At 41.8% G+C, this 16,159-nt stretch overlaps 1 protein-coding gene across 4 annotated transcripts in view; it reads right to left on the minus strand.

Moving 5' to 3' along the window:
- si:dkey-82f1.1 (DENN domain-containing protein 2A) overlaps positions 1-16,098 on the minus strand; it is a 40,726-nt gene extending 24,628 nt beyond the window's left edge. Inside the window, exons 1-2 of one of the 4 annotated variants that reach the window (XM_044194641.1) lie at positions 11,384-11,785; positions 8,373-8,594 (exon numbers count right to left, since the gene is read on the minus strand). Coding sequence is in view for 1 of the 4 variants with exons in the window: in XM_044194637.1 (XP_044050572.1) it covers positions 15,937-15,947 (11 nt within the window). In the remaining 3 variants the exon portion in view is untranslated. Of the gene's footprint in view, positions 1-8,372; positions 8,595-11,383; positions 11,786-15,926 lie in introns of those variants that run through there. The other 3 variants (XM_044194637.1, XM_044194639.1, XM_044194638.1) reach the window with 3 other exon arrangements.
- Positions 16,099-16,159: the final 61 nt, after the last annotated feature.

Here is a 16,159-nt window from a genome sequence, read left to right on the forward strand (position 1 = left end):
GCAACATGGCCACCATAACAATGCAGAGGCTGAGGGAAGCCATCTGCTGAGGCCAATAAAAACATCACAGGAAACTGAGAACCGAAAGACCTCCACCTGCCCTGCCCCCTTCAGTCTTAGCCCTGTGAGGTGTGACAGGCTGTGGACACTGCGGCAGAGGAAGTGGAAGTGGTATTGTTCATCAGCAGCTGGGTGGATGAGTGCTGGGTGGAGAAGATGGCAGCAAAAAGTGTGTTAGAATGGAAATAACTCACCATATTTTTGATATTTCTGTTTGATATTCAATTTATACCTTTTCATTTTGAGAAGTCTGGTAAAAAAAAACTATAGGTTTGGGATTTTTTTAAACCTTTTATTCCCAGAATCACCTGTTGGCTCTATTGTTGGTTTTTTAGCTTATTTACCTAATGATGACCTTCAGATAAAAAACATTACACAAATATATTTCAGAAAGAATAACCTCCAGTCCTGGCCTCAGATGAAAAAGGATTGGTGCTCAGTGAACAGCACATAATCCTAAATGCCTTAAAGCCTTTACTAGATAGAGATAGCAGCAGTTGGGGTCAGAGGCAGGGCATCAGAACCAAGCATCAGTTGCATAACAAACCCTGCAGGAGATTTCTATCAGGGGATGGACACTGGGTATCTGGCAGTGGACAGATTCTTATAAACATGCACTCACATAAACTACAGAGAGAGGGATGTTGTTGTTTGTTTAGGCTTAATGGCTGAAGCATGGTGTTGTCTTGCTGTAATAAATAGGGTCTCAGTTATAGACTAGCACTACCTATTCTAAAAATGTATAGTAAAGTGGAGAGTGGGAATCAAGGGGGGGGTTTATGTATGTGAGCAAGCATGATACTTAATAGAGATAACTTTGGTATTTTTACCACAAGTGGGGCAAACTTTGCAAAGCCCTGGCTGGGGTGGAAAAGAACTAGTTTGTACAACGTGCTGTGCGACCACGTCAGATAGCAAGTGTTTATAACTGTTCTGAACTACAACATTTGAAGGCGGGGTGAAAAGCCTGCTGTCATAGAGAGGGGCGAGACACGATAATAGTTTAAATATGGGGATTAACGGTGCACATTTTCAGACAGTCTCTCCTTGAAAGCATTCAGTGTACCACTCATTTGTACCCATCAACAGTGGCAGAAAAAGCTTTCTCACCTCCACACACCTGGTTAAACGCTGAGTGAAGTGAGTATGAATGTCGTTTCCAAATCGGTTCAATCTGACAAGCACTTCTGATGAAGCATACAGGCAGCTTTTGGCATTGCTGTCTAGACAGCCATTTGGATTGGGAAGATTATGATTAGTGTAATTGTCAGACCTCAAGTGTCAGATCTAGGGACTCTATACTCTTTTCCCATAGGCTCACAGACCAAGGGTTCCCAGACGTCGGGTCTGCAGTTGGACCCCTCTCCACAGAACAGGTCACTACATTGACTACAGACTCCACACATCTGGCACCCTGTGTAAACTAAATACTATTTGATCTTGGTCTGGTCATAGAGTTGTAAATGAATCCCTGATTCACAAAGACTTGGCACACTTGAGTACAGTATGTTAGCCAGCACACAGATTACTCCCACGGGCACACACATACAGGCCTTTCATAGATGACTCTTGGACTAACTGGTTTTTCACAATGTTGGGATTCACAGAGGTAGGTCAAAGATTCAGCTTGGACTCATTCAATGGCAATGTGATGACACACACACACATACACCAAATTTTCCATGATGGGCTGCTCCTTAAGCTGTTATGAGTCGGCTCTGTTATCAGGACTTGTGTGAATCCTATTGTCCGTGATAAACTGTAAAATGTTATATTTCTCTCTCTAATAATCTTCACAGTGCAATGCAATGCACGTGTAGACAATATTAACTCAGACAGTGATATTGTCAGTTGGCCAGTCTCTAAGTTTTGCTGGAGTTGGAGTTGATATGCTTTATCACACTATATGCAGGTGGTGCAGTCAGTGTTTTGTAGCTAGATTTATCAGACCTCTGAGTTGTTGTCAGCGAGCTGTTGGCTGGCTGATGCTCTAGTGCTCTGGAGGCCTGCCTGCCCACCTCTCCCCAACAGCTGCTTCTCATAAAAATTTCATCCTCCCCTCTATCCCTCTGTCCCTCCATCCCCCTGTCCAGCTCTGCAGAAACAGCTAACACCATGACATCATCATCCCTTGCTTGTTCTTCCCTAAACTGCGCTGTTTTTCTCTCTGTCATTTTGAAATACCTAAAAAGGGCAAAGTCGCTCACAGCCCACGATGCATTTTATAGTTATAAGGACATGGAGTCACACAAAATACAGAAAGCAACCAAAAAGAGGCAGCCCCTGAACCACTTGTTGTCCTTATGAGTGAGGTTTTACGCAAAACTGGGACAAGGAAAAAACAAGATAGCTCAGAATGGGAATTATATACTGCAAAGAAAAAAAAAATTATTTATTTTCCTCTTTTTCTTTCTGCACCCACGCTGAGATGAGGACCCTATCCCCCTACAAGATGTGGCTCACTATAGCGTGTGCCAAAGCCTTGTCTGCAATCAATTTAACGCACCACTGCACATTTAGTCAGCTCTTTCTGGAATGGCAAACTTGGCTGCTTTTTTCCTCCACATCCTTCACTCTTTTATTTCTCCCTTTCATTCTCTCTCTTTCATTCCCACTCAGTCTTGGAGTTGTGGCAACAAAAGTATGATAGAGGAGGGAGTGAAGGACAGAAGGGAAGGATGGAGAGGGACTGGTTTTTAATCGTTCGCTTTCATACTGAACTGAACCACGTCTTACCATCTGCAGATCTGAAGCAGAGATTATTCATGTACAGCCAGTTGGTTTCAAGCACTGCAGGGTTGCCAGATCTGACATGAAGTGTTTGGTTTGAGTGATATGGGGATTTCGCAATGACTGACATGCTGCCTTGAACTGGTAGGCTTTGACAGGGTTTATGCCTGGTTCCTGAAGAAGTAGAAAAGGAAGGGTTGATGGTGAAGGAAGGGATGTATGGAGAGGGGGAGGGAAGGAGAGGGTCAGGCAAATAAACAATGGAATTTTATCTAGGCTCGGCAGTCTCCCTCTCTCTTATTCTCTCTCTGTTTCTGTCTCTGTGTCCTGTTCAGGGCCCCTGCTGCTTTCCCAAGCTGATTTCATAGCAAGGCCTTGGACATGAGCCAAACAGGCCAACAACATTACTATGCGTGCCTGTATCTGTGTGTGTATCTGCACATGCATGTGACTGAGCCAGAAAGTGTGTTACAAGCCTGGAAGCTGCACACTCATTGAACTTATCCATTTTTCCTGCATGCCACGTTTACCTCTCTGTCATCTTCAGTTCTTTATCTCGTTTTCACGTTCCATCAGCTGGCTTCCCTTATCTTTGTATGATGTATAGATGCCTATCAGCATCTGGCCTTTAGGGGCAAAAACAGATTTCGCACACACATACAGAACATGCACAAGCCACCCCACTGCCCAGTGTCCTGTCCAAACCCATCGATAGTCCTCCTGCCCTGCTGTGCTGTGTCCTCTTGGCCCTCCACTTCTCCCCCTGCTCCCTCCATTGTTAGGAGAGGATGGACGTGAGACAGTATTGAAACTGGGTTAGCCACAGAACCAGACAGGAACTGAAGGGGGATACCACAAACAATTAATTTTTCCCTGCATGTTTTTTTTACTTATAAATCCACTATAAATATAACACAAGTCTCCATTGTTGTTTTTCTAATGCCACACATATAGCATTTCTTGTTATTGTGCTTGTCGTTTATAACTGAGACTCCTGACGGCCTGGGTGTCTACAGTCTATCCCGCTGAGAGCTGGAAGAATGGGCCAAAATATTACCTCAGAAAATGTATAAACAAACCTTAATTATAACTGGGGCCACAGAGAAAGCCACTATGGATGTAATTATATTGCAGAGGCACAACCAAGGGACAGAATGCTACACCATTTAGGAGTTTTCTTATGTATTAAAAGAATAGTAATTTTCTTGTTTGTGTTTGTGCACACAAACAGACAGGAAGTGTGATGTGACTTGCAGGAAGTGGGAGGAAGACTGACCTCATGTGTCTCCTTAAATGAAGTCATCAGGCTCAGCAAGTTTTCTTGCTTATGAATTCACCCCATACAGTAAGAACTTGAGTTCGTTGTTGATAAATGGGACAGCTCTGACTACCACAAGGTCAAAATGGCAGTAAACGGAAGGAAAACTCAGACAAACTCAGCAAAATCCCTCTAAAAGTCCTTCTCACTCGCTCCACCTGTCAGAGTTTACAAATGACCATCCCGTAACAGTTTAACCACAGGCTTTTAATGGGGAGGGTCTCCCTTTCCCTTTGGAGTTTGTGGTTTCCATTCCACATTCCAAATGGTGCGGCTTGCAGCCTAATGATGCACTAAAGTCTTCATAAGCCCTTCTAGAAATAGAAGTTTGGAGGACGGGCCTTTGACTCTGTTGGACTGATAAAAGGCAAAAATTAAGTGGATAATTGAAAAAGATGTGTGGAGAAGTGCGGAGGAGTTTTGGTTTGAACTGACCTGGTGGAAAATTGGATTATAAATATATTTTTCCATTTCAACAATGGCTTTTACCTAGCGCCAACAAATACAAAGAGGCCTCAACTAGCTCAATGAAGAGAAGAGAAGCCTTTCTACCAGTGAAAAAGAAAAGCTCATCCCAATGGGAAGAGAGAAACAAGTGGAGGAGGAGGATGGATCTGTCTTGGAGGCAGAGCAAAGAAATCTCTCTCTATCCCCCCCATCTGGGAGAAGGTGTCATGTTACATCTCCTTGCAGAGTCTGAGCATCTGTCCTTCAACTCCCGTAGACATGTCAGCCCCTCCTCCCCACAGACAGAAAGCTCCCATCAGCAGAGCTCCTGACTCATTCCTAGTCTGCTCCCAATTACCCCGCTGGCTCCTCAAACTATTGCCCATGCCAACTCATCCCAGGGCCCGCTTTTAAACAGCTCTCACTTTGGCCTGCACAACCCCATCTAACACTGCCTTTGTCAAATCTAAAAATCCACATTTGGTACATTTGCAGATGAAACACTACTCCAGCTTTAGCCAACACTGTAAGATTCAGTGATGCTAAAGACCTCAGTATTTAGACCAAACGAAAGCTCTTGTTGGATCGTCTAACAGCATCTGAAACCACATTTTCAACAGTGGAATAAGGGGGGGCGACAATTTTTGTAACTTTCCGAAAAAATGCCAATCCGACAGTCACACCGACTTTTCACAGTAACTGGCCAAGTATGCGGTGATGCTAATTAGAATTGGTTAGCATGCTTACACGCTAACAGCGTGGTTACAGACTCTAAATCAAACATAAATTTCAATCTATTTGTGTTAAACAATAAAGCTATTCTGAATCTGAAAAGTCTGTTATCCCTTTAAATATTTCTGTATTCAGCCCCCTTCCTTCCAAAGACAAATTAGTGCACATCATGGGCTCATCCAGCAGTAAGAAACAAGAACTTGGTGTAAATTCACCTGTGGTTGGAGCACTGTGGTTGCAGAGAGCATAAATCATCACTGACAGAGTAAGTAAGGCCATTGACAGGAAAGCTCGCCAAACAAAAGAAGCCATGGAGCTCTTCCTGGCAATGAGCATTGCTGTATGGCAGGCAGTGATGAATTTCAATGGATAAGGTCATTTATAAAACAGCCACAGTTAATATGTCAGGTCATAGACACACACACCTTCTGTCGTCTGCAACCAAAGCTGTATTCTGTTTCACCTTGCCCTTAAACACAGGAGACAGCCATGGCATGTCTTACACCTCAGACAATACCTGTCTGCTGCTAACAACACCCAAAGGGCCTGGTTTTAGAGACATGTGAGGAAGTGTCATTAAATACACCATCATTCACAGGGGGAAAAAAGACTCTACAGTGAGCAGTATTTACAGCTACCTGATATTACATTGCTGACACACAATGTGTGATTTTTGAGCCTAATGGTAAAACCTTTCATCTCTAAAACAGGCTTGGCCACAGTGAATGTGCAGCAGTGAGTGGACCTTCAGATCCTTTCAACAATAACCTGGCTTCTTCTGCACACTAACATTATTCTCTGGGCCCCAGATTAAATTTCTCCTCCAAGCCGCAGTCTCTGAGCTTAGCTCTAATGCCAAAATCCTCTCTTCTCCTTCCTGTTTTTCCCCCCTTCACATTTTAAGGGTTCCGCTTGAGAATTCCCACCAGAGCTCCCCCTGTCCCATCCCTGCTCCCCTGCTCCTCTGCATGCCTGCACAGAAACGGATTTTTGTAATTCACCCGCCGATCCCCGGGGGAGCCGAGCAAGGCGAGAGCTTGGGAAAGTGCTCTTCCGGAGTGTAAACTCCAGAGTCAGAATCAGAGCCGACGTTTTTGACCTCCACACACCCCGTGACCAACAACTGAGAGCCTGGGCCAGTGGACACAAAACTGAGTGAAATGAAGAGGGGTGTTTAGCACTGCTGAAGCAAGCCAAACTAAACTGATCCAAGGGTGTGTGTTTCCATCGTCGTCTCCTCAGCAACCTCAAGACAAATTGTACTCAACACATGGCAGATATATTTTGTAGTAACTTAGGCAGTTAGCAAAGACTGAGCAACATGCTTGAGGAACAATGAGTGAGCGTGCGTGTTTGTTTTGCATTCTTAAATTGTATCTCAATTTTATGTCTGCTGCTGTTGGTGTACTTGTTAAACATTTTAACCAACAACTAACAGTTATTGTAAACTTAATCTTATCATAATTTTGCAATATAACAATGTATAACAAAAATTATTTATGCAAAAATGTATAGTTTTGTAATGTAACTGAGCCCATCCAAACTAGAAATCTATACAGAAGTAAAAGGGACTTATGTAGACTGACACCAGGCTCAGCACATACAACTCAACACTATATAGCAGTGTAATAAAGGATGAGATTATTGTAACCATCATTACACTGGAGACAGACAAAGAGATAACTACTGCTTTCCCAGCTTTAGAACTTAACAAGACAGTGTTTAGATATGATTTGGTATGATCAAAGCTCCTCTGTGTCTGCAGTGTGTCTGGAGTATCTACTCATTAAGTTGTTACACTTGGATGAACCACCAGACATTGTTTTAATTCTCATTATAGAGTGGATCCCTAAATTGACAGGTAAACAAAATTCTTCTCATTCTCAGCCATGGCTGCAAGAGAAAGAAGAAGAGAACAGTAGAGTAGACTGGAACTCCTTAAATTATTTGAAGGTCATTGCTCTTATAGTTTTTTCATCTCAAATATTACATACACATACACACGCTGCACATAACCAAACTAACAAAACATGCGGTAACCCAATATTTTTGGAATGCTCATTATAACATGGTAACCCCAGCCTAAATCGAGCTGTACAGCCACAGTAAGAGTTACACTTTGAACCCAGATGGACACATTTCTTTCCAGACGGCAGCCTTCCTCACATACAAGTTCTTTTTCCAAGCTGGGAATGTTAAGCAAATGGTAAATGCATGTTCACGTGCAAGTACAGTATGTCAGTGGATGTTCAAGTATGTGTGGGCATGTGTTTGCATCCATGTGTCTGTGCATGTTCTGGTCTATATGTCCATGTCTGTCTTTGAGTCTGTCTGTGCCTGTTTTCCTGCATGCGTTTGTGTGTGTTCAGGAGTGTGTGCGTTCGGGGTTATGCCACCGCCACACGCTGTGGGCACAGGCTGCAAAGCTAAACCAAGCTGGAAACACTGGGCTTTTGGATGGTCTTCATCAGCATCAGTTTGCTGTGATGATTCTCCCAGCTCACACCTAATACCCCGCCATCAAACTGTAGCTACCTCTGTCTTTGCCCCTCTCTTCAGACTGAACTCTACTAGAGATTCACATTCTCTACTGTAGTCAGTGTAAACAACACAGCAGAACAAAGATTCAGCCTGCCACGTCCTGTCAAATGTCCCAATTAAAGTCACAGCAACCGTTTTCTCTAAAGCCATGGTCCGATTTCTTTTTAATACAACTCAGACACTTAGCAGAGTGAAACTGCCAGACAGAGCAACAGCTTGCAAGCGACAGGCTGTGAGAGAAAGAGTGTGTGCATATATGTGTGTGGGGTTCAGGGTGCATCTAATGAAATAACCATGGCCAGCTGCCAACTGGATAAATGCCTCTAGTATCCAGTGAGATGGTATGCATTATCCATGCATGCATGTATGTATGTATGTGTGTTGGTTTAACTCTTACAAGGACAAGGTTACGGGTGTCTAAGATGGTATGCATTATCCATGCATCTGTGTATGTGTGTGTGTGTGTGTGAGAGCAGGGGGGTAGGGTTGTTTTTGATCATGACTAAACCCATGGCCATCTACCAACATCACAGACAATACCCACCACCATATCTTTGAAACAAGAGGATTTCTTTCACCATCACCACAGGACACATTCTTTCTGAGCGTGTCACCATGGCAACAACAGCAGCTCGGGGACGGCAGGAGATTGGCCCGGTGGGGTCTTTAAGTTGCAGGCCGCCCTGCAGAGTGCCTGTCAAAAGCCAGTTCCTGTAAGAGGAGGGGTGGATGGGCTGTAACCTCCTAAAGCCCTGCTGTCACTTTTCTGAGCAGAAAAGAATAGAGAAGACAGATGTCACAGGCTGCATCTAAAAACATACACCTACACAGACACACACATGCACACACACACACACATGCCGGAATGCACACATGAATTATTATAAACCCATTGAGGAAAATGTAATCAACTGAAGTTAAACCATGAAAAATCAGCAAGGTTAATTTTCACATGACAACCGTAATATGCAGACTTCTGTATATGTACACACATAGGCTACATATACACACTCATAAATGTAAAACATTAAAAACAGGCTTGTAAAACAGGCATCTAATAGTTAACTTTCTTGTAAATTGAGCCCATAGTGTCAACGTGAAGCTAAACACTGTTTTCCTGGATGAATTTGCACTCTAGTGACTCATACCAAATCATCAAGGCCGCCTTCTCCACTTCAGCACGCTTCCAAGAAAAAAACAAGCTGATTCAGTTGTGAGAGATGACAGACTTGTCAAGATACTAAACATCTGGTGTTTGAGTTTTCAGGAGTTTTCTTTTTTCCCTTTACGAAGCATGTATACTAATGAAAAATTCCGTTAACCTCCACTGACTAGATTTAAGACCTCATGTGTTGCATGTGTTGATACGTCAGGCTCTGTTTATGTCAGTGTGTATGCTAGAAATCATGAGTCACAGAAAGCAAAAAAAGATTGAGTGACAATTCCATGAATATGAGTGTGTCAAAATTTTGGTGTGAAAGAAAGAAAAGGGAGAAAGTAACAGAGGAAATGCAATTAGAGATAATGCTGAGAATGAATGAGTGTGTTTCTGAGAGTGAAATGAATCACTGAGAGAGGAAGAATGAGGTATTGAGAGTACTGAGTGATGAATACAGGGTCACAAATACCCTCTTTTCCACCACAGCGCACGTTGTCTTGCACAGCAGTCATGCAGACAGTTAGCCTCTGCCCCCGACTCAGAGTGTAAACAATTGACCCAATCTGACAGACCACTGTTTGTGTGTGATAGTAACACTGGTAACACACACACACACACACACACACACACACACACACACACACACACACACACACTGGCTCCACACCAGAGCCCCTTTACAAGATTGCAGCCCACTTATTACAAGCTTGCTGACTAGCAGACAGATAGTCCCTGTCTCTTTATCTCCAACTCTATAAACCTTCTCTTTACAGTGCCGGAGAGTCAGACAGTCTCAATTCAATAAACTCTCAACCTTACCCAGTTAAGTAAATACAACCTTAGAACAGACAGAAACAGGAGAATAGAGGAATGTTGATTTGTGGTCAGTAAAACTCTATTGACCTGCTGAAGCTGTTCATTTATGCCAATATGACACAAATAACACAGAATTTAAGAGGCGGTACAGAAAGTTGACACTTCAGCTGCTATTAAAATCAATCATATTAAATCAAATGTTCCAGTGCTGCATGTTCCATGGATCTTGCTCTTGGGTTTAATGATTGCCCAGCAGGCTGAACTAAAAGGCCTGAGGAAGCCGCTGAGATGGATAAAACTAGTGATTAACCTCAAAAACAAGCCATGTCTATTTAAGGATTTCCTGCAATTCCACACATTGTCAGTTGGCGGCAGTAAGGTATCAATACAGCAATTAAGAGAAGAAGAAGTTGGTCTTGGAAGTTTCACAATATTTACAAACATTAAAAAAAAACCTTTGCAAAGGTTTTATAAAGGTAGGAAATGCATTCAAGATGTTTGGTAGGCCTTAAGGGTGCATTCTGCTTAAAAGTATAAACAAAATTGTTGTTTACAATGAAAACTCCACATGGTGCATTTACCAGTCAGACTACTTTTTGTCTTTTCACTGGCATCATATTTGTCTGCTCAAAAACAGGTATAATGTAAAACTTTCAAAGCCGACTGCACAGTTTCAATAATGCCTGGTCATGAATCCGCAAACAAATGGTTATTCCTAATCCTTGAAAAGATGACTTTTTGGAGCCACCTGAACTCCTCTGTCCTCCCCGAGGAGGTCTGCATGAAGAGGTGCCTTTGTTCACAGTGAAGAATGCTCATCTCACTTATTCTCTCTCCTCTTTTCTCTCTCTCTCCCTCAACAAGCCAGTGTGGAATGTGATGGTTTTAGTGCGCACTCTGACGGTTATCCAAATTCTCACCAAACCATCTACCTATAGTTTGTTTTCATTTAATAAGCAGATGAGAGCTGACAGCCACTGAGTGTATGCGTGTGTGTGTGTGTGTGTGTGTGTGTGTGTGAGGTAAAGACGAGTTTCTTGTGCGCAGCAGTAATGGACTTGTTGCAGACAGTTTGAGACTGGCTACTTGAACAACACTCAGTTATACTTCACCTGGAGCCAAAGCAGTCCAGAATGGAAAAAAAAATATGGCTCAAATAAACACAGTACAAACCACATCCTATCATTTATCATCCATATTGCTTTAAACAAGCATTGACATACATTCTGTACATGGACACACACATGCATACTGACACATTCAAGGTTACACGCAAGCATGTACATTTAGACTGCAGAGAATATGTGAGAAGGCTAAGTAGATGTACATGCATGAAGATGGATCCTCAAACAATATCAATGATTTTCAGACTGGGCAGATCACTTTGGTTCAGTTGATTCATCGCTATTAACAATTAAAAAGTATATCAACTCAATCACCATGTGTTAAATATGCTGTATAGAAAGAAAACCCAGTCTTACTACAACTTAACTGACTTTGTTTATGAGAACATTTTTAAAAGTAGAAGAAAAAAACATGCAAACACACACATTGTCACACACGGACACTCCTCACATTACCTTTCTGAGGTGGGTGAGCCCTGATGAAGAGCTCTTGGAGTAGTTTCTCATTTTGCGTAACCTGACTCCGCAGAAGACAGCATCCACTTGCATGGTTCCTTTCCTTCAGAGTAGTTTGCCTTTTTCCCCCTCTCTCTCTTCCACGGTTTGTACACCCCTACCCCTGCTTCCAACTTCTCTCACTTTGCATAGCCCCTGCCTGTACCTCGCACATATACACAGACAGAGAAAGACACAGAGTGCAGCTCCAAGTGCACAAAAAGTTTGAAAAAGGCACAAAGTCAGGGAAATCCCTCCTCCCATCCAGCCTCCGGGCTAAAATGTTTACAGCTCTTTCTGCACTCTCAAATGCACGCTCACTCATTCGGACTCCTATCTCTCAATGACGCTGGCCCCTTCTCTTTCTCTCTCCCCTTCTCAAACTTTTCCCACCCCTCCTTCCTTCTTGCCACCCCCCTCCCTTTCTCCCTTCCTCCCTTCTCTATCTCCTCCCTCTCCATTTTCCATCATCACCCCCCTCCACATCACCTCCCACCCACCTAAACCCCCCACCGCTGAACTAATCTGCAGCTGGCCGGGTGATTGGAGCCCTAGTTGCCGGGGAAACCGAGTGTCCTGCTAAAAAAAAAAAGAGAAGAGGAATGGGGCAGGAAGGGGCAAAGCTGAGCACAACTGAATGCATAAATAAAAGCCTCCTCTGGGAGCCAATTAAAGAAGCCCAAGGGCCACTCTTCCTCAGTAAATGAGGGGACAACATGTTCATCTATTTTATCTCTGCAACACTTTGTTTACTGGTTCACATGTACCAGTCAACAGCAGCAGCAACAACAACAACAACAAGTTGTGTAGAAGCACAAGTGGTGTGTGCTGAATGCTGTGCGTGTTCTTAGACAGAAAATGGTTTGGCAGTGTTTGGGTTGATCACTGTTGACCTGCTCAGTGAGAGAACACAAACTGGGGAGTCCAGCTCACCATCAGGCCCAGGACAGAGTAACTCAGTGGTCCTGTGGACAGAGTGGGGAAAAAGTGAGAGAGTAGGAAACAAGGCTGCACATGCATACTGATAACCAGAGTGATTAATAATTAACCTGTTCAACCCCACAGGCCCTCTTTGGCAAGTCCATTATTACAAATGTATGTTTTACGGATAAACAGTTCTCAAAGCCTGCAATGTTTATGTTGAAAATATGTCATACTCATTTACAGAGATATGGGTATTAAATGATGCACAAGACATTTAGAAATTCCCATTTCACGTAAGGGTGCAGCCATTAAAGTGACATCTTAGATTTAAATATTCCACTTTATAGAATTGTGCTATTCAGTAGCTTCAGTTAAGTTGTTTAATTGTAATTTTTCAAGCCAAAATGCCAAACATCCATCCAGTTTGTCACTTGTGAGGATTATTTTCATTATATTTTGTGATTGTAAACTGGACATCCCTGGATTTTGGACCGTTGATTGTACCCAACAAGCATTTTGAAGATGTCACTTTAGGCTTTTAGAAAATTAAGATAGATGTTTTTCACTATATGACATTTTGTAAACAAAATGATTAATCAAGAAACTAATCCATGTTAGTTGCAGGCCTAATGGGGATGGACACAATATCACAAATAACTGTGCAAGCTAATGCAATTCAATACAATGGCCATGCAATTAATACAACTGTACCTTAGCTAAGCCAATTAGATTCAGTTTCAGAAAGGCTGTTTCAACTCAGCTTGTGAGGTCATAGTTCAAGAATAACACATATACGTATATGCAAAAGACTGAAGAGGTTTTGGTAGCTTTACAAACTGTTCTAGGAAAATTACATTGGATTGCATTAGATTGTGAATTTGTTCATGATACTCGATGCTGCCAAACAGTGTGGAAACATTTTATTTTACTTTGAAGTTTTGAACAGGAAATTCAAGAGGTGTACTGGGAACTATGGAGTTGATGTTGTACAGCGTGCACATCCAATATGTACAGAGATAACTGTGGTGAACTAACTTCAATGAGAGAAGGAATAACACAATTGTGAAAATATTCCATTACAGAAGTGTTGTCAGCTAAAAGAAAATAACACTAACACTGCATTAACACGTCAGCAGCATTTTAATGTTGTAGTGTAGCTTTTATGTTGTTGCAACTACTTCATACACTGTTTGGTAGTTTAATCTATAACAATGCATCGTATTTTATAAGCTGATCATATGTTTTGTATGTAAAATCAGAATCTACAAACTAACTATTAACAAGTAAAATAGATGTATAAGAACAACTAAATTTCCCTCTGAACAACAGGAGTAAGCATCAAATAGAAATACTCAAGTAATGTAAGTTCCTCAAAATTGCAGATAAGTACAGTACTTGTGTAAATGTGTAAATGTACTTAGTTACTTTCCACCACTAAAAGATACACAACTGCACACACAAGCAGAAGAACATAGACACACATGCTTAACTGTACATGCACACATTATTGGGTATCAGGGTTGCCCTGTGATTTCATTTCACCCTTCAGATGTACTATACAGCTAAGAATCTACATACAAATGCATGTATAGGGGCCTCGGCTGCATTCCTACAGTCATTTCACTGAGCGGCCTTCATAAAGTGTCTAACAGCATCACCTCAGCAGAGCAACTATCCTGCTGACCTCTGAGCCCAAACCCTGACCTCGCCTTTGAAATGCAAGAGAGATCTAAAAAGCCTGGCTTGTCCATCAATAGCTTCGGGGGGAACAGGGTGGGAGGCGGGAGTTAGTAACATCTGTTTGGCGTTTATCCACCACCTTATTGTGTTGCTGAGTCCTCTATCAGGCCCACAGATGGGATCCTGGGAGTGTACTGAGCCCACTGTCCAGGGGACTCACACAGTGACTGGGAACATGGCCGGGACAAGTTCTCAGTCCTTGATGGTGCATAGTGGGCTGTTTGCAAGACCTCTGAGGGAATGACAATGAAATCAAACTCAGGGTGTGTTTTGTTCCCTGCCTCCTCATTTTCTTTATGACCTAGAAACAGATTTTTGCAATACAGAAAAATAAAACAGCAGCTCTTAAGTCATCTCTTAGGAACTTTTTGTTCAGGAAAACAGAGTATCCTATCAGGAAGTACTTTTTAATGCCACTTCCATTAATGTGCAGACGCATACAGTAAACTCTGCTCTGCCCAACGACGTGCCTATACAACCAATCAACAGCCAGCTAGAAAATGTTGTTGCTGTTGTTTTCATTTCCAATTTATATAAAAGGTTCCTGCAATTTTACAGCCTACATATGTCCTTGTGTCATCAATAGACAGAAAATTCATTGACAACAACAATTTTGATAGTCAATAGATGTTTTAGATATTTTTCAACAAAAATGCCAAACATTTCTCTGGTTACAGCTTCTCAAATGGGAGGATATGCTGCTTTTCTTTGTCTTATTTGACAGTAAACTGAATATCTTTGGTTTCTGTACATTGGTCAGATAAAAAAGCTATTTAAAAATGTCACATAGGGCTTTATGAAATTCTGATGGCCATTTTATTCTGTATATTTTTTGACATTTTATAGACCAACCAATTCATTGATTAATCAAGTAAATAATCGTGAAAAAAATCGATAATGAAAACAATCATGGGTTCCAGAGCTATTACCTAGAGTTGATTCAGTGCACATCTTTAAAAAGCATCTTAAAACAAGTTTTTCGAGTTTTTTACCTCTTTCTTTCTCCTGTAAAGCATTTAACTTCTGCTTTGAAAAGGGCTATATATGTGTTTCGATTCTCACATTAGGACGCTGACCCGATCATGTTTCTTTCACCTAAGAAACATAGCCAACCTAGGTCTGTCGTGTCAAGAAATTACATGGAGATGCTAATACATGCTTATTTCCATTGCATTTCTTTGACTGTGAAGCACTTTGTGACTGGTGTCTGTGAAACGTGCTATATAAATAAACTGCTTGCTTTTTTAATCGCTAAGGTATGCTCTCCCAAACTGACATACAAAAAGAAACATAGAATGTAAGCTTTAGTTTTATTTTATAGCATAAACTTCTGTTCAGTTGTAATGAACAAGGATTTTTATGAGGAAAAGACCTTTTTCACAGCAGACATTTTTACATGTCAAAGCAGGAAAAGCTTTAATGACATGAAGGCCGTATTCCATTTAGATGAGCCATCTCTAGGGTTCTATTATACATGCTGGCTTACTGGAAAGGCTTCCTGGGACACTTAATGGAACAGAGCCATTGTTAATGTTAATAGCCCCACTTGTTCTTTTAAGTGCTTTGATAAGTCCAAATGTCTGCTGTGAAAAAGCTCTATAAGCCAACAACTGTCTCTCAAGTATTATGCTCACTTTTGCATCCTTCTTTCCTCCCTGATGGGAGGAGAAAGCAGGAGAAAAGGAAAGATAAACGGAACTAGCGCCCAGAATAATGTGTAAAATGTCTCCATCTGTAGGACAGCTGACGTCTCTGCACTTAAAAAAGCATACTAAATACTAGCTGTTATATATATTATGACAGAGTTTTAGTTTTAATAGTAGTTAGGCGTTTAACATACCGTGACTCACCAGCTCACCATGGTAACCGTGATGTACCTACGCCGCGAGCTCCGTCAGTTGGTCTCTTCATCCAGTTATGCTAACTTGAGAAAACCGACATTTTTTTTTGTGCAGCAATGACGAAACAAGACTGACCAATGACCAACTACATGTATGAGCTAAAAAGGTGCGCACACACCTGTCTTGTATTAATTAATAACCAGTCGTTAAAAGTTTTGGGGTTTTTTCAGAT

This window comes from Siniperca chuatsi, linkage group LG4 (assembly GCF_020085105.1).
Source record: "Siniperca chuatsi isolate FFG_IHB_CAS linkage group LG4, ASM2008510v1, whole genome shotgun sequence".
NCBI lineage: Eukaryota > Metazoa > Chordata > Actinopteri > Centrarchiformes > Sinipercidae > Siniperca > Siniperca chuatsi.